This window comes from Drosophila simulans, chromosome 3R, assembly GCF_016746395.2.
Source record: "Drosophila simulans strain w501 chromosome 3R, Prin_Dsim_3.1, whole genome shotgun sequence".
Taxonomy (NCBI): Eukaryota; Metazoa; Arthropoda; class Insecta; order Diptera; family Drosophilidae; genus Drosophila; species Drosophila simulans.
The window spans coordinates 14,086,364-14,108,029 of record NC_052523.2 but is presented as its reverse complement, the minus strand read 5'-3'; the positions used below and the strand labels follow the sequence as shown (position 1 = coordinate 14,108,029).

The window sequence follows — 21,666 nt, the reverse complement described above, 5'->3', positions numbered from 1 at the left end:
ATGTAAATCCAACGGCCCATTATTCTTAATCGATTGCTCATACGCCTAACGAGCGGCGGAACCCAGCCGAAGGCTCCTCGATGGCCAGTTAATGAAAACAAGCTGGCTGTGACGAAATGAAGCCAACAACTTGTTTCCATTCCCGCGTCGTCCTTGTGATTTTTTTCCTTGACCCCGCGCACTGCTCTCCCCGCACTGTTAATGTTTCCAAATTTGCATTTCATGCGGCTCTTCGCTTCGTCCCCATCAGGACCATCATCATCAGGTCCGTGGAGCTCGTCGTCGCGTCGTCATTTCTTCGTATTGTCAAGTCACGTAGCCAATTTCCAGGCGGCGTAAAGTCAATATGCCCCAATCCCTTGTAGCCGAGCTGCCTTTAACTTCTCTTAAAGGAAAGGCACTCATATTATATGTAAATATGCGTCATTACGATAAATGTTTAGAATACTTTCAAAGGATTATTCATGCTTCGAAAGATAGTGTTTCTAAATATTTGTAGAGAACTAAAAATGATAGTTAAATAGAATTTTAAAGGGAAAACCATAACTAACCTTCTGACCATTATATATAAAATATATCTACATTTTTATTTAAAATGAACTTATGTTTAAGAACCTGTTTGGTGAGTGGCTAATTAAGTAAAGCTTTTAATTTCTCTAGCTTGCCACAAAGAGTCTGCAGTTGAGAAACATGCAATTGCTCTGGCTTAGCAATTGGATATTTTTGAAAATCCGTTCGGCTAAACTTTTTTAATTACTTTCGCTTTCTCGAAAAGTTGCTGACGTCAGCCGGAGGCAATTTTCCCCGATGCCCAGCCCCCGAGACCATTGACAGTTGTCTAGGCATAAACCATTAGAAGCTGGCAAAAAAATAAAAGGAAACCAAAACAAAAACAGTCCCTCGGAGGAGCATATTACACGGCCTTTTAATTTGAAACCGTCTTGGAATGTGTTGACACAAGTACTCAGGCTAAATACGCTGGAGCCGGTCTTATTCAAAATGAATGAGATTAAACGCCTCCAACGGAAAGATCCCGCCAACGCCATCGCCATTGCTCCGTCCGTCCACCTATCCGTCCTATGAACGCAGCCCAAGGGCATTCTCATCTCATTGTCATTGGTGGCACAGCATTCATGGCCATGCCACTCCATCCCCGAGTGCGATTGGCAGTGCCACCGAGTGCGTTTGGGTGCCCAGGTGGGAGGCAGATGGGTGGCAGGTGGGTCGAGGTGAGCGCACAAAGAAAACTGTCTTTATTTAATTAGTTAAGTGGCAGGAGCAATTATATATTATATGATCAAAATACTTGACCTACTTACTCGACACTCAACAGCGATTTTAACTTCCTCAACGCAGCTATTTACATCTTGAATTAGGAACGCATGGATGTGTGATGAAAACAAGTTATGCGTATATGAATTGAGTGTTCTCATTGAAAGTCTTAAGTTAAGTATGATGAAGATGTAAGAATGGCACGTTGACTGGAATTAAGCAATTTAATTCAGTCTAAAGTGCAATTTATACAAATTATTTTAGCTAATTTTATATGTATGTAATTATTTGATGTCATTAACAATTATTAATTAAGTAAGAACTAAAGCATACAATTTGTTATATGTAGATTCTCCTTTATAATTAGATATTAATAACACATTATTTACATTTATTTAATATGTTTTACTTATCAGTTGACTTCATTATAAAAATTCAAATTCTCGTTTCTAAAAACTGGGAACAATTCGTTCAGGTTCAAGCGGTTAACAGTGAACGGAAATGGGAACAGTCATGCGCACTCAGCAGTGGGAACAGCATGCAACAGTTTGTCGCCCCCGAAAATCCCCTCATATTTACCATTTTGGGAATGGAAATGAATGAACTGAAACGTAATACCACCGAATCCTCAGTTGCAAAAGCGAAATTTGAAACGAACCATTCCCAGTCGAAGGATGCTGGTTACATCATAAGGCACTGGATAAGATGAGACCGAAGGAATTGTTCGGGGTAAGGATAGGAGCTAAACAATGTTACTTTTGTAAGACCAAAGATTTTTTTGTCAAAGAAAAAAAAAAAATTTAAATATGTGTTTAATGGCAAACACACCATGGGTAAACATATTATGTTTATAATAAATGCAGCTTGAAATATCATGTATAACAAATATGTAAACTTTTTTATAAATTTAAATATTTGCTATCCTTGCTTACATTAGTCGCCGCATTTAATTGTTTTTCACCAGGTTTTCCGCAGAAAAACAAACGGCAGCAAATGCATTTCAATGCTTTCAAAGAATGCATTTTATTGAAAATATAAATTTAGAAATTTGAATAACATGAGGCTTCAGTTTACAAACACATGTTGAGTAAAATTTTAATGTAAATCGAAATGATTTTAACCAATTTATAAATATATTTTAGGTAAGGTTTGTTATCAATGTTAGTTGTTTGGAAATTCAATTCATCTGAACGTGTAATTCCTGTTGTTTTGTTTCGTGGTTTTTTGATATTTCATATCCTTTTATTATTGATTACCCACTTTCCTGCAATCAGATAAATTACATGGCAAGTGTTTAAGTGTCCTTCGAATGGAAAAAAGTAATGACACAAAAAGGAAACTTTTTCTACGGGCTGAGCAGAAATAAAAGTGAGCCACAACCTTTGCCCCCAAAAAGTTGGTTGCACTTTTGTTTGAATTTTCTTGGCTCTTTCACGCTCCCGTGGTCGCGAAAGTATTTTTTTCTTTTCATTTTTTTTTTCAATTTTTTTTTATCATTTACAATGGCCTCTCTGTGACTTTTGTGAGGGGCTTTGTGGGGTTGAGTGGGTGAGTGGTTGGGTGTAGGATTACCCCGTTCTCCTGCGTCGGCAGATGCTTTAAAACTTTTGATGCTCCTCATACATATGCTACATGTGTACTTTTAAGAGCCTCCGGGCGAACTTTCCACTGTCTACGAAATGCGACGGTAAAGGGTTTCGCTCGGCGAGAGGGGGAGGGAGAGGGGGTGGCGCAGGATCTGCGGTCGAGGTCGTCCTTGGGGGTTGAACCTGACTGTCAAAGTTATAATGTGTGGCTGCCTAATTTGCTGTGAAAACTGATTTGCACATAATCAAAAAGGTTGTCTCCCCCGGAGCTCACAATTGAGGTTAAGGCTGTCACATAGACTTGTTATTAACCATCATTAAATTGTTTAATTATTCTCTCTGGTCGCTTCTCTGCGTTTTGCTGGCGTTTGTCATGGATTTATAATGACAGCCTAGAGTTTACAAAAGCCGCATGACTTTGCATAATATCCATTTAATTAACAATTATTTTAAGTGAGTTCATTCAATCAACTATTCAAATAATTAGCACTGCACAAAGCCACCTTTGCTTTGGACTTTACGGTGGTTCATTGACATCCTCGAGTGCAATCTTAAATGCTGTAAATCAATTAAAGAGTCAAATTTGAATTACGGATTAGCTCGATGTTGTTTGTTATGGACTAGGCTAATTGCATTTGACACCCGAGTCCAACCTCAAAAAACTCGCAAACATATTTCAAGTTTTCATTAGATTAAAGCAAGTCATAAATAAAACAGAAACATTTGTTGGAATTTAAAATTCATATACATTTCGGTGTGGCTTATTGGGTATTGCTAAATTGGAACCTTATGCTCATACCCTCGATGCTGGATAAATGTAATTCAAATTCAATCAAATCTTAAATTCATATTCACCGATTGTTCGCTTGTTCGGTTGGCACATTATGCGATCTGAATTTATGCTGCGCAGCTTTGCCGTTGATTTATGCAGTATTTATGGCAGCCAGAGGGTAAACTTGAAAGAAAATTAGTGAACAAATGCAAGGACCTCCCCACTCTTTAAAAGCAACGCGGCTGACCCCTGAATGTGTAATGAGGTCAAACCGTGGGCGGAATAAATCAGCGTTGGCCGAGTATCATAAATTTCGAAAGTGTGGCCAAAGAATCGCTGGCTATTGACCAGGCCATGTTATTAATATTTTCCATATCGCTTTTAATGCTTTGTTTGAGTTCTTGAAAAGTGAGATTCGCAGCACAATGGCCTGCTGAGGATTGCAGCTGGCGCAAGGGCATCGAAATAAATCAAGAGGGCGGACTCCTGGACGCCTTGACTCCCTAGACCGAGAATAAAAATCAGCGTCGACATGCAGGCCACATCCTTAGCGATGAAGATGGGGTTTCTGGGTGTGCGGTCTCCGATGGCGTTGGCTTATGGGGCGTATGAGCAACCGCATGCGAGTCCAACTCGGTGCGAGTCTCAATCAAACAAAGAGCCGTTGTTGTGCTGCTTGCTTAAATGGCCAAAGTAAGAGGGGATCAGGCTCTCGTGATTGTCCAGGCTCGGTTAGCAGCTTTTTCCATCCTATGCTCCTTTCAACTCATATACAAACAATGCCATTGGAGGGCCAGGCTGGCTTAATGAGTGTAAGCCACAAAATCAACGAGTTAAATCGTGTAAAGAATGAAGTTGAACCCGGCGAACAGGCTGCATTACACTATTCGAAATCGCAATGGGATTCTATATAGATCGATTTCTTTTTAAAGATATATGTCAGCATTACGGTTTCACCTTAGCTATCTGCATGAATGAATGAATAAACTTTTAATCATGTGAATTTAAACATATATTTTATATATTTTAAACATTTTTTTTTGATATTCTGTATTTTAATTACGAGTCCCTAGCCCTTTAGTTACCACTTTTTGTATGCAAACAGACAGTCATGTTCCTACAGCCAACAAATAGATTTCATCATTATTTTTGTTTAATTTAGCACACTTTCTTCTCTTTTCTGGCAGAAAGCAATCAAATTGTAGACAAAACCATGGTCAAACAATGTGGTTTTAGCCACGGGATATTCTTGCAGTGCAACATATAGTCCAGCTGCATTTCGTCCCGTTTCCGTGCTGCACATTTATCAAATTCTAATATGCCTGCCCAGGCATTCGACCCACCAAGGACCCGACCCAACCTGACCCCCAAAACCGCCAGCTGTCGACGCTCTGTGAAATGGATGTGTGTGTGTGTGTGTGTGTGTGTGCCTTCCTGCTTACGAATGCCACATGGCGGAGGAAGTGGAGCCACTCTGGACATTGGACTTTGGTCGGAGCCACAAAGTATGCAGCAGAGGATCAAAAACATTGCTTCATCAATTTCAGCTCAGTTTGGCTCCAAACAATGTGGCAATGTTGCAAAGCAAACCCAAAGGGACAAATCAATGTGGGTAAATAATTTGCGAACGAGCCTCAATCAATGGGCCTGGTGATTGATTCGATAAATAAATTTGCAAGACAAGCGGCTGCAAATTGAATTCTAATTTGAGTCAAGAAGTTGCAAATATTGCATTCGATTGGATGGCATGCACTTCAACGTTTAATTATCGCAAACACACACACACGCACACCTTTTAAATTGTTTGGTTATATTAAAGGCTCGAAAGGGTTGACACGACCAGAAACAGAAGCCTCAACTCGTTTGCGGTCTGCGGCTGGTGATTTACGACGACAGTCTGTCATAATGTCGCAGTGGCCTTTGTTAATGCACCCAAATCGAATCGAATCGAATCGAATCGAATCAGATGGCATTGCACTGGAAATTGGCAGTTGGGCAGGAAAGAAAATCAATTTGTCAATAGCAATCAATGCGTTTTTAAAGCACTAAAGCGCATTGCAAAGCTGTTAAACTTTTAATTCCGATTGGATGGCGGGATGGGAGCAACAAATAAATCAAAGTCACCCGGGGGTCGCCGTCCCTTATATATTTTTTATTTTTCCCCTCTGGGTCGCCAGCTGCACCGAATGAATTAAAAGTGCCCGCCAACAAACATACAAACAAGCACAGACCAACAAACAAACAATCCAACGAATGGCCGAACAAACATTCAGTATAGTAAAAGTTTTCAATTTTGCTACAGTTGCGGCCGTGATTTAAGTGCCACGCCTGCTGTGACACACCAGTTCGGAATATATACGATTCGGAATTCGAGTTCCATATCCCCAATCCGCAAATAAATTCATTAAATATATATATAAAACAAAAAAAAAATTGAAATGCCGTTGCGACGGCGGCGGAAAATGGCATATAAATTTCAACTGGCAGCCATAATTTGAACAATCATTTAGACATTACGTATACACAAGTGCATTTTGTCTAAATTGCTTGCTTCAATTTCGATTTGAGTGTGCATTCAATTGAAATTAAATTCAATTGTTTTTTTATGGCCAATCCCATGCACTCTGACACTCACTCATTCAGCTCCAAGCTCCAAACCCCAAAACAGCAACCGCCATCCTTCAAAACGGCCACCCATCCGTGAGATAAACAATACCCAATGCATTTTTAAAAATTGCTTGTATTTGAGATTAACGACATCCGCCGTATTTATAGGCAAAATGTTGATACGCTGCCAGGAACAACACTTGGCCAGCCACTTCTCCGGGGTCATTCCGGCCAAATGTACGGGCATGCATGTTTTGGGTCCGTATCCCGATCCCGATCCCGCTTACGCACAGTGGGCCAAAACAAATTTTCAATTAACACACTGTTTATTCATGTATACTTGGGATTCATCTTCAAATGTAGAAAATATTGTGTTGCTTATTATATAGCTATTTTCACAATACATGGATATATTTATAGCGAATTTTTGAAAAGTAATAAAATAACAATTTAACAAAGTATTTTTCACCAATAAACACCCTTTTTCGATTGTTTTATTAATCTTAAAATAATAATTTAACATGGAACCATATCAAAATATTTATAAACTTTTAAATCATGTTTAGAGCCACTGTGCGAACGTCTGAATATTTATTTGTTTTTGTGTTTCGTGCAGCGCGGCAACATAAAAAAGGAAACCGAAAAGGACTAGAGGCGAACCGGGAAAAAGAGAACAAATCGGGGCGGAACACATTTCATAAATCTTATCCGCGATTGAGCACAGCTCCGGCAGCCTTCGAATTTGTTTTCGATTTTTTGGCCAGTGCTCCCCGCTGCCGGTTATTTTGTGGCCGATTTGTTTTTCGCCGATTGCCATTCGACGTGCTGCTCCACCGCTCCGGGCGATGGCGATGGTCACGAGTTGGCGCTACGACTCCGCCGGCTGGCATTCCGGTCGCATGGAGGCGGTCTGGAGCAGCTTCTGGTGCTTATACGGACCGAAACGTGTGCGTGGGTCGGTGGTCCGGCCAAAGGAGATGAAGGCCTTGGGCTGCTTGGCTGGCTTGCAGATGTCCTTTTGGGGCGGCGTCTCCACATCGGCTGGTGGTGGCGGTGGCCTCTCTTCCTGTTTCACCTTTATTGGTGGAGCACATTTCGTGCGGCCCGACCAGCGACGTTGGCTTTCGCAGAGCACTTTCAGGGCACACCCCATGGCGATCATCGAGGAAACCATCACTATGATCAGTAGGATTAGCTGGCAGAGCGTCCAGGTGACCGGATTGCCTTCCTCCTCGTGCCACTCCTGATCTCGGCTATTCGTCACCTGGCGGGCAACCTCTTTGCGCAGCTTGTGGCAATCGTAGGCGGACATAAGATTAACTCTCGACTTGAACGGAGCGGGCAGCTCGTCCGACCACCACTTGTCCCACAGCTCCGCCTCCTCCACGCCGGGCAGCAGGTGGGAGCAGTGGGCACACACCTCGTTCATCCACTCCTGGCATTCCTTGCTCTCCAGGTTCAGTCTGCACGCTGGATTCATTCTTATTACACTGGTGAATATATATTGGGAAAGTACATATATATTAATCTTTACATTTCATTTTTCCCAAGCTTGCTTTATTTCAGTCAAAAAGAAAAGGAATTTCTGTAAATTAAATTAGTAATTCAATTAAGGGTAATCTGAACTTCTATTTCCAACAACTAATTATTGTGGGCTTTCAGTTTCGGATTGTTTTTTTCGATTTCGCCTAATAAAGTTGGACCACTTGATCCTGTATTTCCTTTTTGGACTGCAGAGGGCTGATCCTGCCAAAGCCTGACTGGTTGAGAGAACCGATTCCTTGCTATCAGTTTTTTGCACAGATTCGGTGGCTCTTTGTGTTGATCCGCCCTCCGTTTCCAAGACTGGAGCTACGGAAACAGCCGACTTTCCGCTCAAATTCATTAAATGACAGAAGTTAGCCTTCGGAATACCTTGATTGGAACCGCTATATTTCAATGGATTACCATCCCAGTCCGCCAGTTCATCAAAGTAACTAATTTTTTGGCTTTTGCATTTTGGAGTTGAACCTCCTGGAACGCGATGTACTTCCCTGCTCTTAAAAGCAACCGGCTCTGGTTGCGAAAAGAGGCAGCTACGCGATATTAACCAAATCCAGAAGCCGATCAGGAAAAGCAACAGGGTCAGCATAAGGCACAGGATCATGGGACTAACCTCGAACTCATCTGGCCTCTCGGCTTCCAGCTCACGCTTCAGTTGCATGCATTCCTGTGAGGTGATCAGTTTATGTTCCGGCAGCTCGAAGATGCTCCTTTCTGCCTTCCATTTCGGCTCAGGTCCATCGCAAACTTGTTTAAGGACTGACATTGTATTTGATGTATTAAGGAAATTTTAAATTGATGGGGCTCACAATGAAATTAAATTCATGACGCGTTATTTAGTGAAATTTTGTTTAAAAACCCTGTTAAATATTCTATAATAGAAAGATATTTTAGTCATTTTAATATAAAAGCTCAATCGCTAAATAGAGATCTTAAAAGTAATAATTTTTGTCGGCTTTTCATACTTTTGGATCTTTTTCTGGCGGAGTCGATGTATTCTTGGGAGGGGGTATGGGCCGTTCCGGAATGGGAGGTAGAGTTGGATGTGGCGGAATTGGAGGAAGTGTCGGAGGATCAGGACGCGGAGGAATGGGAATGGAAGAAGGCTTAGTAGGAGAACTCGAACGGGCTGGGGGTTTGCTCAGAAGTGGATAGGGTTCGATTGCATCATCAGTTCGATTGGATCTAGCCGACGGCTGACCACTTTCCGGACGAACTCTTCGACTGCTAGATGGTTGTTCGCCATCCTGGGCAGATCGCGAGGGTCTGAAAAATGGTGGCCATAGCCACGAACGCGCCGGTTTGTTTTCTTCCACATTCTCAGTGGTTTTTCCAACTTCGGGATTTTCAGTTCTGCTATCTGTTTGCGCATCATTAAAGAAATCTGGTGGTGAACCCGAGATGTAAACTTTTGGTGAAAATAAATGTAAATAATCGTATTCGTCATCACTATCCCTCCGGTCATCGTCATCTTGTGCTGCATCCGACGAATCCTTTCCATCCATAAACGGTGCCATAATTTCCAAAGGTATGGGGAAAAGCACATTAACCCGACGTTCCGTTGCCAAAGAACGGAGAATCTGCAGATGCCTTAGCTAAGTTGGATAGAAAATATACAAATTTTTGAAAAAAAAATTAGTCAGTATTATTAGCCATTACTTGTAGTGTAATTTCGTTTTCCGACATCACATCTGAGCATTCTTTTAAAGCCTTCGAGGCTTTGGCTTCTCCTTCTGCCAAGATGATTTTGGCCCTGGCCTCCCTTGTCGCCTCCGCTTCGCTGGCCAATGATCGCTCCAGACTACTTGGCAAGGATATCTCCATCCTGCAGAGGGGGTACCAAAAAGTACAGATCACTTAAACAACGAAGACTAACTTACAGGTCCACTCGTTCCACTCGCACGCCCCAACGTTCTGTGATCTTTGCAACCGCCTGCTGGATTTCCTGGGAAAGCTGCTGCCTGGATGCCAGAAGTTCGTGGAGTCCTTTCGAGCCCACAATGCTGCGCAGGGTGACCTGGGAGATCCTTTCGGTGGCATCCCTGGCATCGTCCACCTTGATGATCGAGTTGATGGGATCGTAGATGCAGTAGAACACCACTGCGTTCACTGTAATCGACACCGAGTCCTTGGTGAGCAACTCCTGCGGATCCACATTAACCACATCGGTGCGAATGTCCACCGTATTAAACGAATCGATGCAGGGAAGGAGAAAAACTAAACCTGGTCCTAAGCAACTCCTGAAAATAGAATTTCAGTTATAGATCATACTTTTAGGTGGGGAATAGGTTTACCTAATACGACCCAATCGAAATACCACAAGTCGATGGAACTCTAAGGCAATAGTCAGACAACACAACAGCGATAAAGGAAATAACAACAACACTAAAATCCATGATACGAACACCGCTACCTTTTCAACGATATAATAGCTGTTATCTGCAAGGGCAATAAATTATTATAAATAAGTTAAAAAGATGTGGCTCCTTGAGGTCCTCCAATCCTTACCATCTTCTGGGGTGGGTTCCACATTATCTTGCTTCTCTGATTCGACTGCATATCGCTCCCTCATAACAAGAAATTTTTGGATGACAGTTAAAATAGATCGATTTCATTGAATGTTTTTTCAAATGTAAGTTATTTCCGGTATTTATTGAACACCTCAATCCGCTTATTGCACTTTTCCAGGCTTAAATAAATTCCAATTTAATCATTTGCATATTGCGCTCGCAGTTGAAGAAATTAAATTTTATTTGAAATTTTTGAAATTACATTTTTCCTGCCAGCTCCTCGGGTGGCAAACTTTTTTCGGCAGCAAAAACAGAAGTAGACACAAACTCTCAGAATGGTGAGTTACAAATAAAAATTGTCCACAAAATAAAATAGAAGGCAGAAACTTTATCGCAGAGCGTTGCTGCCCAAAGTTCATAGGCCAAAAGGAGGAAAACTTTTGTTTTCTCGCCTTTCTTGCTGTATGTTCTTTTTTTTCATAAAGCGACAAACAAATGGAAACTGACTGGACCTGGCTTTAATACTGCAGAATGGTTTGTGGAGCGGGGTAATAACTTCGAAATGACTTTTGTTGCTTCCTTGTGGCAGTCTGCAAGTTGCCACTCTTTTTTTATACAACTCTTATACATTTTGTTTTTTTTTTTGCCTTTCCGTGACCACATGTGCCAGGCTGAAAGAAAGTTTTCCTTCTCTCACCAGATTCATGGCCCAAACGCCATCATAAAGTAATTTATGTGATTTGCCCATTCTTCTGGTGACCCCAGTCCGGCCATCCAGATCCGAACCTCCTCCTGCCACAATATATCTGATTGCAAGTGCAGCGACATATGGTCAAGTCCGAGTTCGAGTCCGGATCCAACTCCAAGTCCAGCCAATTATCCTGGCGCGTCACATAGAAAATTACTCTATTATATTTCGCTCTGATGATGGATAAAGTTATTAGTCCCCAAGGGGGCAAGTGTGTGGGCTGTGGGTTGTGTGGGTTCTGCGATGAACTGCGAAACAAAGAGCAAATGAATGTCCTGACCCGCTCTGATAAACTAATCCATCATTGTCAGATGTCAGTTGTCGGGACAGGGAAATGGGGCTTCCTCGCATGGAGCGAACGTACAAACGTGGCTAGGTAGGTGGGTAAAAACGAGCGAACTGCGGAGGAAAACAATACGGGAATCCACCTGTTGCCTGATGGAAGGTGGCAAATTAATGGCTTTTCAGTGCAGTCTCAGATACCGATGCAATTGCCTCAATCATCGCCGATAAGTGTGTTGGCGTGTGAATTGAGCACCGATGGGTTGAACGATGCATGCGAAAAGGTATTTATCAGTGCCCGGGTTTTTATGTAACATAGTGACACCCAGTGGCAATTTCAGCACAAATGGGTGTGCGGCTTAAATGGAACATGTAAGTATCCTTGCATTGAAGGGGCAATATAGCCCCTATGTATGAACTCCATATCACGAAAAGTGGGCGTGTTAACTTAAATCTAAAATGATTTAGTTCAGTCTAAACTTTCAACATATGCATACATACATCAATCAAAATTTTAAGTAATTTTATTTAGCCTATTTATTTTTTATATTTTTCGCGATACCAACTAAATTGTTGAAGTAAACCATGCTGGACAAGCCAGCCCCAGTGGGCGCCTCATGGTACACCAATCTGTCCGACTTCCAGGTGCAGGCCGTCGAGGCACTGGCCTTCTCGATCCGCGATGACCACGCTGAGGGTACTGTGTACCGCACCCAGTTCTGTCTCAGTCGCTTGGGAGTCACGCCCATGGTGAAGACACGGATGTTGCGCAAGCTAATTGGGATTTGTCGCGGCAGCGACTTGGCATTCCTTTACTTTCTGATGGAGGCGTGCTACAAGGGCACAGGGTCTGCGTATAGTGAACGGATCCTGATGTCCGCCATCACTTTCTTGGATCTGGAGATGACCATGAGGGAACTGGACAAAATTCTGCCGCCGGGAGTGGAACGGCTGAATAAGAAGGAGTCGATAGCTCCGCCAGTGGATTATCGTTCCATGTCGTTGCCAACACCTTTATCGACCAGACGGGAATCGGATTTTCGAAAGGTCCGCTCGCCCTATTTTACCTCGTTGCCCAAACCAAAGCTACCCAAGGGTGGCGAGAAGTTCACTGCCAAGAGACCCTGCCACGTGGTCTCCTTTCCATTCTGGCCCGCCGGCGAGAGGCCCAACTACAGGGTGAACGAGGAGAACCGCTGGTTCGCCACTTATAGGTTCCAGCCGGTGAAGCGGATGCTCTTCAAGATGGTGGGCGACATCATGGCCGACTACTGGACAAAGATAGATGGTACTCAGCCGGCGGAGAGCGAGACGATGCCCATGTGCGAGTTCCACAAGGAGGCACTGCGGCAGGAGCAGCTGCTGAAGGATGCAGCTGTGGTCAAGGCCCACAAACAGTGTTTGGCTCTCGTGGATATCACTTCACGCCAGGATGCCCTCCTTAAAAAGCGTATTGTGGCCCAGTTGGAAAGGGACATTGAGGAGGTCACGCTGCGTTGGAAACGACTTCGTGAGCGCCACCACACGGATGTCATGTTGTTGGAGGATCACGATCAGATGTGTTCGGTGGGCAAAGTGCCTACGGCTGTGCAGGATATCAAGATAAAGTACCTATCCCAGGAAGCGGACATCGGGCGTCTGAGTGCCAAGCCCACCTTGGGTATCCATGTGATCACCGGCAGGGGTAACGTGAGTCTGCTAAGTAAAGTGCGGGTCTCGGATCCCGATGATGACATCCCATGCCCCACGGTACCCGTGGAGCAAAAGCTGGCCAAATGTCCACCCCCCTTACTAGGTCACCTCAAACGTCCGCGGAAGGTGTCCATCACGAAATCCAAATTCGGCGACGATAAGCAATCTTCCTGCAAGAAATCTTCGAAGCCAGGACGCTTTTTCGAGGCTCCTCGCCAGCACAGCCCCTTCGTGTTCAAATACCATGAGGTTGCACCGCAGGATCAGAATCCAGATCCCAAGGATGTGATGCGTGCCCAGGCCATCCGCTCCTTAAAGGATCAAAGTTGCCCCTCAAGCGAGGATAACTACAACGGACGTATCAATCCCCGAGACCAGGTGGTGGCGGCCATCATTGAGTGCGCCCAAAATATGTGGTTCGGCTCCCTGGAGGCTCATCAACGGCGCCTGACATCTGGCCAATCCGAGAGACCAACGACTATTGAAGAGCCAACCAAGAATGAGCCGGAAGAAATCTGCAAAACAAATGAAGCCCTAGATTGGACAAAGACAATCAAGAAGTTCGACCCCAACAACCAACACTTAATGGAGCGCCTGCTGCGGGATGGATTTTCCGTACTGAGACGGGATCCACGCTGCGTGTTCGCCGCTTTTCCCAACTCGCACAAATCCTTTGTGATGCTCGAGTGGATTAAGCGTCGATATGGGAAGACCTACTGCCACGAAGAGATTGTCGATACGATTGAAAAGGGACTGGCCACCTTTATGCATGTTGAGAGCCAGCTAAACGAAGCACCCAGCGCCAAGCGCGAAGGATTCTCGGCAAAGGACACATTCGACGACATTAAGCGTCTGGAGGCGCTGTGCAAGAAGTTAAAAACCGAATACCGAATGCCGCTCAACGATAAGATCCTGACCCTGACAAGGATCTGCTGGAGTGCCCTGAGTCCCCACTTGGCCAGAAGCTCATCCATGCTCAAAACCTTCTTCGCCTATCTGCCAGTTCGATACGCAGACATGCTTAAATAGGATGAAGATCATTGTTTGGATTACAAATTAATTGTTGCTAAATTGTTTGTTGTTAAATTGTTTGTAATGTCTAGTTTTAATGTTTATTGATATATTTATGCATATGATATAATTGTATATGTTAACCCCAAAGGATTGAAAGTTCTCTTTTATTTCGACAAATTTAATTAAATATTTATAGAATATTTATTCGCTTTTAAAGTAAGAAATTGTTTATTTCTATTTAATCAATTTTAATTAAATTGCAAAATGCAAGAAGTAAACTGTTTACAGTACAGATTTAAGATAATAGTGTAAATATAAATTAGCCCCACTGTCTTCTAAGAAGAACTATTCAAACTAAACGTATTCAATATAAATGAGAAAATTTAATTAATGACCGGCATACAAATAAGTGGATAGCGTGCCGTGGCATGGCATGTCCTTCAGAATCCCCGCAAAATTCATTGAAATTACCAAGCGTGAAATGAGCAGCTGTCACAGCGGCACAAAGGACACCCTGAACAAGGCGACTTGAGTCGACTCCTGTCCGACATGCAAAGCCCACGATGAAGGCGTAGAAGAACGATATTCCGATATTCACACTCGCCGATTTTGGTTTTTCGATTAATTCCACTATTTGTGGAATAAGTATCCTAGCTTAGTTGTGCCACAAGTTGCTGCCAAAGTGACAGGATTTCATATACTTAGAACCTTTACTTAAGCGTGAGCGATGAGATATACTAATAATAACAAATTATTTTGTTTATTTTTGATTTCACAAACATGACTTTGTGGCTATGTCAGTTTATTTAGTTAAAGTTGCATCGGTAATGCGAATAGTTTAAAAGGCCCTCTTAAAGATTTAAACATTTTAGAAGTTTGTTGCAAAATTTTCGAAGAGAAATCCAGAACAACCTCTTGTAGCTGTGACACGACGAAGAGGAGTCGAAAGCATCCTGAGATCTAGACAGAAGGCGAATGGCAATTTGAAATTTCATTAAATTTGTCTCAATGCAGCAGACACTTTTTCCCACTTTCGGTTTCTTTTTTGGGATCCATTGTTTGGCGCTGGAAATGAATGGTGCGAAAGGAGAAATTTGCCATGGAAATCAGCACAGATGACTTGGCAACGATGGTGTTCGGAGGAAAGTGTGAGAAGTCGCAGAAATCCTAGAAAAGGACATTCAATGAGCGTGCAGCCACCAATGTTTCGAGTGAATTCAATAATGCCCTAACTGTTTTGGCTAGCTGTTTAAGCCATAAATTATTGTTGCCAAGAAACGGAGCTGTTAATTCCCACAATCAGCGTGCAGCATTGTTGGCCCCGGTATAAATCTGGTCCAGCGATAATTCCACGTCAGCACACGGGCATACGTATTTCTTTAGCCGGAAATGTCCGGACGGCGACTTCAAGGAGCCAAAAGCAACAAGCGTCTAAAAGATAAAATCCCTTTTTTTTATCCGTTTCTCGTGCGGATTTGTGCGCTTACTAAAGTGCAGGAAAGTCCAAATGCCGTGACATCAGCAGCAGGGTGTGGGTATCCAGACATGGCGGGGAGGGGCTGGGGAAATACGTAAATTTTCCAAGTGGGTAAAAATGTGAAAATGTGTTGGTATTAACAATGCCAAAGCTGAGCTTAGATAAAACGGCAATGCAAAGAGAATAAGGACGACGGAAGAAAGGCATTGGCAGTGGCGCAGGATAAGGATGTGCAGGTGACCAGTAAGTCGGTCTGGTTAGGTCATCTAATACCACCAAGTCTGGGTGCCTGGGTGTGGCTATAGAAACATTCACTTAGCATATGGATGCTTTCAATCACTAAGCTTGTGTGGAAATTCACTTCAAAATAAACAAATAGCAAGCACTGCAAGTAGAACTAGCGGGTTTATCTTTAGAAAATTACATAAGTGTATTGTCGTTATTGGATAAAAGGGTTTAACTCATTCTTGAAAGACACAAGTTTTTAAAGAACATATATACTAGTTTTTTAGGCTAGATATGTATCCATTGAATTTGACATACCATTTCACTATCTAGACTGCTTTCCCAGAAATTCCTCTACCACTACTGAGCCGATTTTCCGCTACTTACGCTTCTTATCCCTCTGTGTAAGTAACGCTCCCCGTAAGTCCTGGGTTCTTAGAAAGCTTTTGTAGAACACTGAGCCACACATGTTTGGCAAAATGTTTTTCCTTGTCAGCAAAATCCTGGCCTTGACTTAATTTATGCTCGGCAAAAGGTTGCTGATATGCATAAACATGTGTTGGGTGCTCAACTGAGGCGTATAAATGTCTTGCTAATGACACTCATCCAAACACACATCCATTCACACACACACACTCACAAGACACCCACAAAAGATGGGCCAATTGTTATTTAAATTGCGTGTTGACTTTGCTTAAAAGTCAAACATTCGGCATGGCCAAATTCCGGAAAAGGCCAGGGCAGCTGGCTAAACGAAGCCGCTGAAGATGGAATTTATGCGATACGGCAACGAATCTGGGGTATTCACATAAAAGGCTCAATAGACAATCGACATGGAAAACTCAGCCAGAAACCACTAACGAGCACATTTAGTCTGTATTTTTTCCGCCAACCTATTTTTTTTTTTTGGTCATATGAGTGTGATCCTGTTTCGCGTATTCCCATTCATGCTCCAGGGCGCTTCAATTCGCCCTTTTTTTTTGGGTTTTCTGTGTTCCTGCGGTCACATACTCCAAATGCATTTTCAGCTGCATGTGACTGGGACGATGGGTTGCCAAAATGGGCTGGTGGCCAGTGGATATGAGGTCAAAGACCCTTATACCCTGGCTGAGAGCTATCTCAATTTGTTTTGGAGTGGTGAGTGTTTTCGTGTTTATACTTGAGAACCACACAGCTCTTGACTTTACTATAGAGAGGAACTGAATTTATATCCTGTGAATTTTTAAAGTTTGAAAGAATTAAATTAAATGTTTTTATATTAGAGTAAATTTACTAAAAACACTTTGTTTTTATTGCTGTAAATAATGAATGAAAACTGCCTTAACTAGGACATTATTTAAATATTTCTGACAAAATTAAATCATACCAAACTTCAAGCTATAGTTTCTTATTTATTCATCTATTACCTTTTATTTTATAAGATTTTTTATTATAGGGCTAACATAGTGCATTTGAACGTCGGTTTCAAATGGAAATCCCTAACCATATCCTGCCCATCTGCTTATTTTGGCCTAGTTATTACCATCCGCTATTGCTGTTGACTCTAACTTCATTTGGGACTCGTTTTCATTAGAACGTGGCCAGACGGAGGGCACAAGCAGAGTGGCCCACCAGCACCACCAAAAACCAGGGCTGAACCAGTCAATTTGTAGGCTTTAAGCTGGCGCAGCTCACTGAAAAACAAACATCAAGTATTCAACTAATGGTGCTCTAATTATTTCGTTATTCACCCTCCCTCAAAAAGAAAAAAAAAATTAAGTGCGCAATGAAATCGGAAATTGTTTTTTTCTTAATTAGATTTTTCAGAGCGAAATCGTTAAATCGTTGTTCATGTTAATTTGGAAATTCCCCCAAAAACGGACCGACCTACAGCCAAACACCCACTTTTCCCACCATCCAAGGCCGCGGAAAACCGTCGATGGGAATAAAATAAACCAATTTCCTATCGTCGCATTGCCGAAGGCTTCCGGTTGGGCGGGCGGATCCGGAACCGAATCCGGAGTTGACCGCAGACGCGGATGTGTGTGTCGAAATTTGGCATGAAAATGGAAACGAAAACGAAAACTTTTCCACCGCACCCACACCCCCCGCGGCCCTTGGTTACCCCAACCGAAAGTTGTGTAAAAGTGGGTATTTGAGCCCGGGAAAGCATAAATATCGGCATAGTCCAAATGTCACGCTTCCGCACCCCGAAAACCAAGCTGGCAAATTGAAATAGAAACAATTTCGAGCGGTTTTTTGGCCGCGCTGCATTTCCACACGAGCACACGAGTATTTGTGCGCTGCACGTTTTAACCCAATTTTTGGTGCTCGCCCAGCCACGTGGCTTTTAATTGAGCTCCCACCGTCAGTCACATCTAATTATAATTGCCCACGATGGGAGCCGGAAAAATTGGGCAGCCCCATCATCCGGGAATCTTTTGGCAGCGGGCGCAACGGAGACTTGGCCAAGGTAATATTTCAATGTTATCGTGCCAGTCATCGTCACGTTCACGCCGCCAGGTATTATCATCGGAAAAGCCTTCTCGCCAGCACCGTCTCTTCTTCTTCCGGCCACTTTTCCAACTTTCCAGAGTTCTTTGGGTTTTCCGCGTCACAAAGAAGCCCGCCAAACGCTTTTGTTACTAAAATTAGGAGCTCTTCGTGTTGGGTTCATTTTTCCATGTCAGATTTTGACACTTTTGCCGCGGCACCTCTGGCCTACGGTACAGTGCGTTTCAAAGTTGTAAGAGCAATAGGGAAATACTTAATAAGTTGTGAGGAAATTTCGTAGAAGATATGTTGGCATGGAAATTCATATTGAATAACTTTTTAATAAGACAGCTTACTTTAAATTTAGAAAAGATTTGAATGGATAAGGATATGAAGTGTTCTTCAATAAAATATACCATGTATTCATATTTAATTTAAATAATATATATTTGTAAGGTTTTATTATACGTTTTACCCTTATTGGCGAATTGCTTCACATTATTTTGTATTATGTAGCACTCTGCTAATTAGTCCCATTTTTCAAATGAAAACAAGAATCACGAATTTTCTTATGACACCAAAGCCGCCGGTTGGTTACATCTCTGCCCAATATGTATTTCCATTAGCTTCCGATCCCCCATCTCATATGCTGAACCTTTTCCCCCGCTGTCACCGATGAATTCTGTGGAAAAATGTGGCTTGCTTATAAGCAGAGTAATGTGCACTTTTGGTGTTTTTGCGGGTCGACAGTGAATGGGTTGCAGTTGAGCTTTTCTAGCTGGAAAAAAGGGAAATTTATGAGCTCTTGCGGGTTATGTGCAATTCAACACCCCCTTCTTATTTGCTCGAATTTTCCTCACTTGCATGGCGAAAATAAATGAGAATATTCATAGGGGTATATCAGGGGTCTTCCTGGGTCAAATATTTTATTTCGTAGTATAAGCTTTGAATGAAACATCATACACACAAGAAACGTAATTTATTTTTACTGAAATTTATTATCAAAATTGGCGTTATGAACGATCAAAACGAAAGGAAAGATGCGGCATCTAATTCAGAGATGAGTAAACATGACCAAAAGATACCCCCCAAGGAATTCAAACGACCTTCAGCTGATGGTGGACCTAGGCCACCACCGAGTCGATATATTCAAACCTGTATGGGCAATCTAACCAAATGTCCTGGTTCTTTTCTATAAGCCAGCATATTTTTCAGCTGAGGACAATAAGGATACCACGTTCGAGAAGGTTGCAACCGGAATTTGCTGGTTCCTTGTGATCATAACCTTCCCCTTTTCCATATTTTGTTGTCTAACCATAGTTCCCGAGTACTCTCGAATGATTATCCTACGCCTAGGTCGTCTTAGGTGGAGTTTCACATACATTACCAGCTTCTAATGGCTAATTTGACCTCTATCTCTCCCAGGAAAGGTCTTCGAGGCCCAGGATTGGTCTTTATCCTGCCGTGCATCGATGATACTCACAGAGTAGATATGCGAACCGACGTGACCAATGTTCGCCCGCAGGATGTGCTTACAAAGGATTCGGTTACGATTACCGTAAATGCCGTTGTGTACTACAGCATCTATAGTCCCATTGACTCCATTATCCAAGTGGACGATGCAAAACAGGCCACCCAGCTCTTATCCCAGGTCACGCTGCGTAATATCGTGGGATCGAAGACGCTTAATGTCCTCTTGACCTCCAGGCAGCAACTCTCCAGGGAAATTCAGCAGGCAGTAGCGGGAATCACATATCGCTGGGGAGTTCGCGTTGAGCGGGTGGATGTGTAAGCATATGTTTTATGGATGTTGTCAGAATTGATTAGTGTTTACGTATTTTAAAAACAGAATGGATATCACATTACCAACTAGTCTTGAAAGATCCTTGGCCAGCGAGGCCGAGGCTGTGAGGGAAGCTCGTGCCAAGATAATTCTGGCCGAAGGTGAGCTAAAGGCTTCCAAGGCGCTGAAGGAGGCCTCCGATGTGATGTCGGAGAACAAGATTACACTACAGGTAACAATTTCGGATTTGTGAAGCTTTTGATTAAATTCATTTTTCTGGTTTAGCTGAGGCATCTGCAGATCCTTTCATCGATCGCCTCGGAGCGAAGAGTAAGGATAATTTATCCTATTCCTCTGGAGATGATGGAACCCTTTATGTCTGGCAAAGAGGGGCGAAAAAAAGGTGGTGGAGGTGGTGGTGGCAAAGAAACTAAGAAGGAAGATGTTGCCGGAGGTAGCCAGGAAACCCGAAAGGAAGGTGGTGGTTCTGATGGTTTCAGTGGCGGAAGTGGTGGAGGACTTTTGTCCAAATTTATTTTTTCTGGTAAGGACGAGAAGAACCAAACTACAAGAGCAGGTGACAAATCAAGTGACCCAAATGAACCCTGTTCCTCCAAGAGTGTTATGAAAGGTGCTGGTGAAGCCATAGCATTAAATCAAGAAACCAAAGAAGGCCGAGAAGTTAGAATAGATGTGGAAAATCGGAGACCTACATGTATAAAAAAACGCCGCTTACTAAAGGTTTAATCTGATTTTTCTTATCAAATTTTCCAGATGTCGCCTACGAAATGGAGTGTGTTAAACAAAGTCCTGCGAGTATGGCCTATAATTTAAAATTTTCCTCACCCAAATGATTTAATAAATTGAGTAAACTATTTTTTCAAATAAGCACATCAAAAGTAGTCACTAACCCAATTTTTGGCTACATAAGATTTATTAAAGCTTTTTATTTATTCTTTTTTTTTAAGAGTTTCCCGATGACGTTGACACTGCCGAGACGAATCAGAAGCGCACTGCTCCACGTCGACCAGGCGAGTGATATATAAATACAAAGTGATTTGTGGTCCCACCGCCTCTAAGCGTCGCCATGTCTCGAAATTTCTTTTCCAACAGGAGGCCTGGCGTTTATGGACCTGCAATCTTATCGGGACTTCCTGCGAACTCGTTGGTAATCAGCCGGCGGGCTGGCTGGCAGCCTCCTGGTAGCAGGACAATGGGAAGGCCAAGCGTGAAATGAGCAACAGTCACGTCAGCCGATGGGGCCACAAACTTGATTGAAGGGCATTATCCCTGCTCCCCTTTCCACTGGAGCGACATTGACACTGCCATTGAATGGCCTCCAAGCGGTTTTTTTTGGGACACGATAAAAAATAGCTGAACACTGGGTATTTTTCATTCGCGGTGAGAATGGATCTCGGGTGGCAATTTATCTCCTTTAATAAATTGGGAGTTTTCGAGTCGATACTTCAATGGCGTGATAAAATATAGTTAATCATCTATTCCAAACAGATTATTTATGGCCCAAGGTCTTCCTTCTTCAACTATTACCTAAATCATAAATTTTGAACTGACAATTCTATTTTACTACATTCCATGTTCTTTGAATATCTTGCTGTCATAAATTCGTAATTATCAAGCGTAACCAATTAACTTGCAATTATCCCAGACAGCAAAAATGTACTCA

At 42.7% G+C, this 21,666-nt stretch overlaps 5 protein-coding genes across 6 annotated transcripts; 2 read left to right on the top strand and 3 right to left on the bottom strand.

The window, feature by feature from the left end:
* Window positions 1–6,722: 6,722 nt before the first annotated feature.
* Window positions 6,723–7,720, bottom strand: LOC6728434. The gene has a single exon (XM_002103743.4). The coding sequence runs from the start codon at window positions 7,715–7,717 to the stop codon at window positions 7,106–7,108; it is 612 nt and encodes a 203-aa protein (XP_002103779.1). The 5' UTR covers window positions 7,718–7,720; the 3' UTR covers window positions 6,723–7,105.
* Window positions 7,721–7,772: 52 nt separating this feature from the next.
* LOC27206982 lies at window positions 7,773–8,663 on the bottom strand. The gene is made up of 2 exons (XM_016182747.3): window positions 8,152–8,663; window positions 7,773–8,088 (listed from the first exon to the last, which is right to left on the bottom strand). Exons 1-2 carry the CDS (start codon window positions 8,543–8,545, stop codon window positions 7,883–7,885), a joined length of 600 nt encoding a protein of 199 aa, XP_016035036.1. The 5' UTR covers window positions 8,546–8,663; the 3' UTR covers window positions 7,773–7,882.
* On the bottom strand, window positions 8,658–10,579 carry LOC6728433 (band 7 protein AGAP004871). Its single transcript, XM_016176879.3, has 5 exons — window positions 10,288–10,579; window positions 10,074–10,218; window positions 9,660–10,019; window positions 9,439–9,604; window positions 8,658–9,374 (listed from the first exon to the last, which is right to left on the bottom strand). Exons 1-5 carry the CDS (start codon window positions 10,349–10,351, stop codon window positions 8,739–8,741), a joined length of 1,371 nt encoding a protein of 456 aa, XP_016035035.1. The 5' UTR covers window positions 10,352–10,579; the 3' UTR covers window positions 8,658–8,738.
* Window positions 10,580–11,787: 1,208 nt separating this feature from the next.
* On the top strand, window positions 11,788–14,172 carry LOC6728431. The gene has a single exon (XM_002103740.4). It carries the CDS (start codon window positions 11,905–11,907, stop codon window positions 14,038–14,040), a length of 2,136 nt encoding a protein of 711 aa, XP_002103776.2. The 5' UTR covers window positions 11,788–11,904; the 3' UTR covers window positions 14,041–14,172.
* A 4,956-nt stretch (window positions 14,173–19,128) lies between these two features.
* LOC6728430 (band 7 protein AGAP004871) lies at window positions 19,129–21,465 on the top strand. 2 transcript variants are annotated; one of them, XM_016175163.3, is made up of 8 exons: window positions 19,129–19,356; window positions 19,415–19,565; window positions 19,625–19,987; window positions 20,049–20,214; window positions 20,268–20,697; window positions 20,757–20,798; window positions 20,951–21,013; window positions 21,096–21,461. In XM_016175163.3, exons 1-8 carry the CDS (start codon window positions 19,149–19,151, stop codon window positions 21,152–21,154), a joined length of 1,482 nt encoding a protein of 493 aa, XP_016035033.1. In that variant the 5' UTR covers window positions 19,129–19,148; the 3' UTR covers window positions 21,155–21,461. The 2 variants fall into 2 exon arrangements, with proteins under 2 accessions (XP_016035033.1, XP_016035032.1); XM_016175162.3 differs by lacking the exon at window positions 19,129–19,356 and having other exon boundaries at window positions 19,426–19,565; window positions 19,630–19,987; window positions 21,096–21,465.
* Window positions 21,466–21,666: the final 201 nt, after the last annotated feature.

Excerpts from the sequence above, each read along its gene's own strand:
- LOC6728434 (XM_002103743.4), bottom strand. The coding sequence starts at position 7,717 with ATGAATCCAGCGTGCAGACTGAACCTGGAGAGCAAGGAATGCCAGGAG.
- LOC6728431 (XM_002103740.4), top strand. The coding sequence starts at position 11,905 with ATGCTGGACAAGCCAGCCCCAGTGGGCGCCTCATGGTACACCAATCTG.
- LOC27206982 (XM_016182747.3), bottom strand. The coding sequence starts at position 8,545 with ATGTCAGTCCTTAAACAAGTTTGCGATGGACCTGAGCCGAAATGGAAG. Across the intron at positions 8,089-8,151 it reads ATATAGCGGTTCCAATCAAG|CTCCAGTCTTGGAAACGGAG; the intron begins GTATTCCGAAGG and ends CTGTTTCCGTAG.
- LOC6728430 (XM_016175163.3), top strand. The coding sequence starts at position 19,149 with ATGAAACATCATACACACAAGAAACGTAATTTATTTTTACTGAAATTT. Across the intron at positions 19,357-19,414 it reads GAGTCGATATATTCAAACCT|CTGAGGACAATAAGGATACC; the intron begins GTATGGGCAATC and ends CATATTTTTCAG. Across the intron at positions 19,988-20,048 it reads CGCGTTGAGCGGGTGGATGT|AATGGATATCACATTACCAA; the intron begins GTAAGCATATGT and ends TTTTAAAAACAG.
- LOC6728433 (XM_016176879.3), bottom strand. The coding sequence starts at position 10,351 with ATGAGGGAGCGATATGCAGTCGAATCAGAGAAGCAAGATAATGTGGAA. Across the intron at positions 10,020-10,073 it reads TTTCGATTGGGTCGTATTAG|GAGTTGCTTAGGACCAGGTT; the intron begins GTAAACCTATTC and ends TTCTATTTTCAG. Across the intron at positions 9,605-9,659 it reads CGAGTGGAACGAGTGGACCT|GATGGAGATATCCTTGCCAA; the intron begins GTAAGTTAGTCT and ends CCCCCTCTGCAG.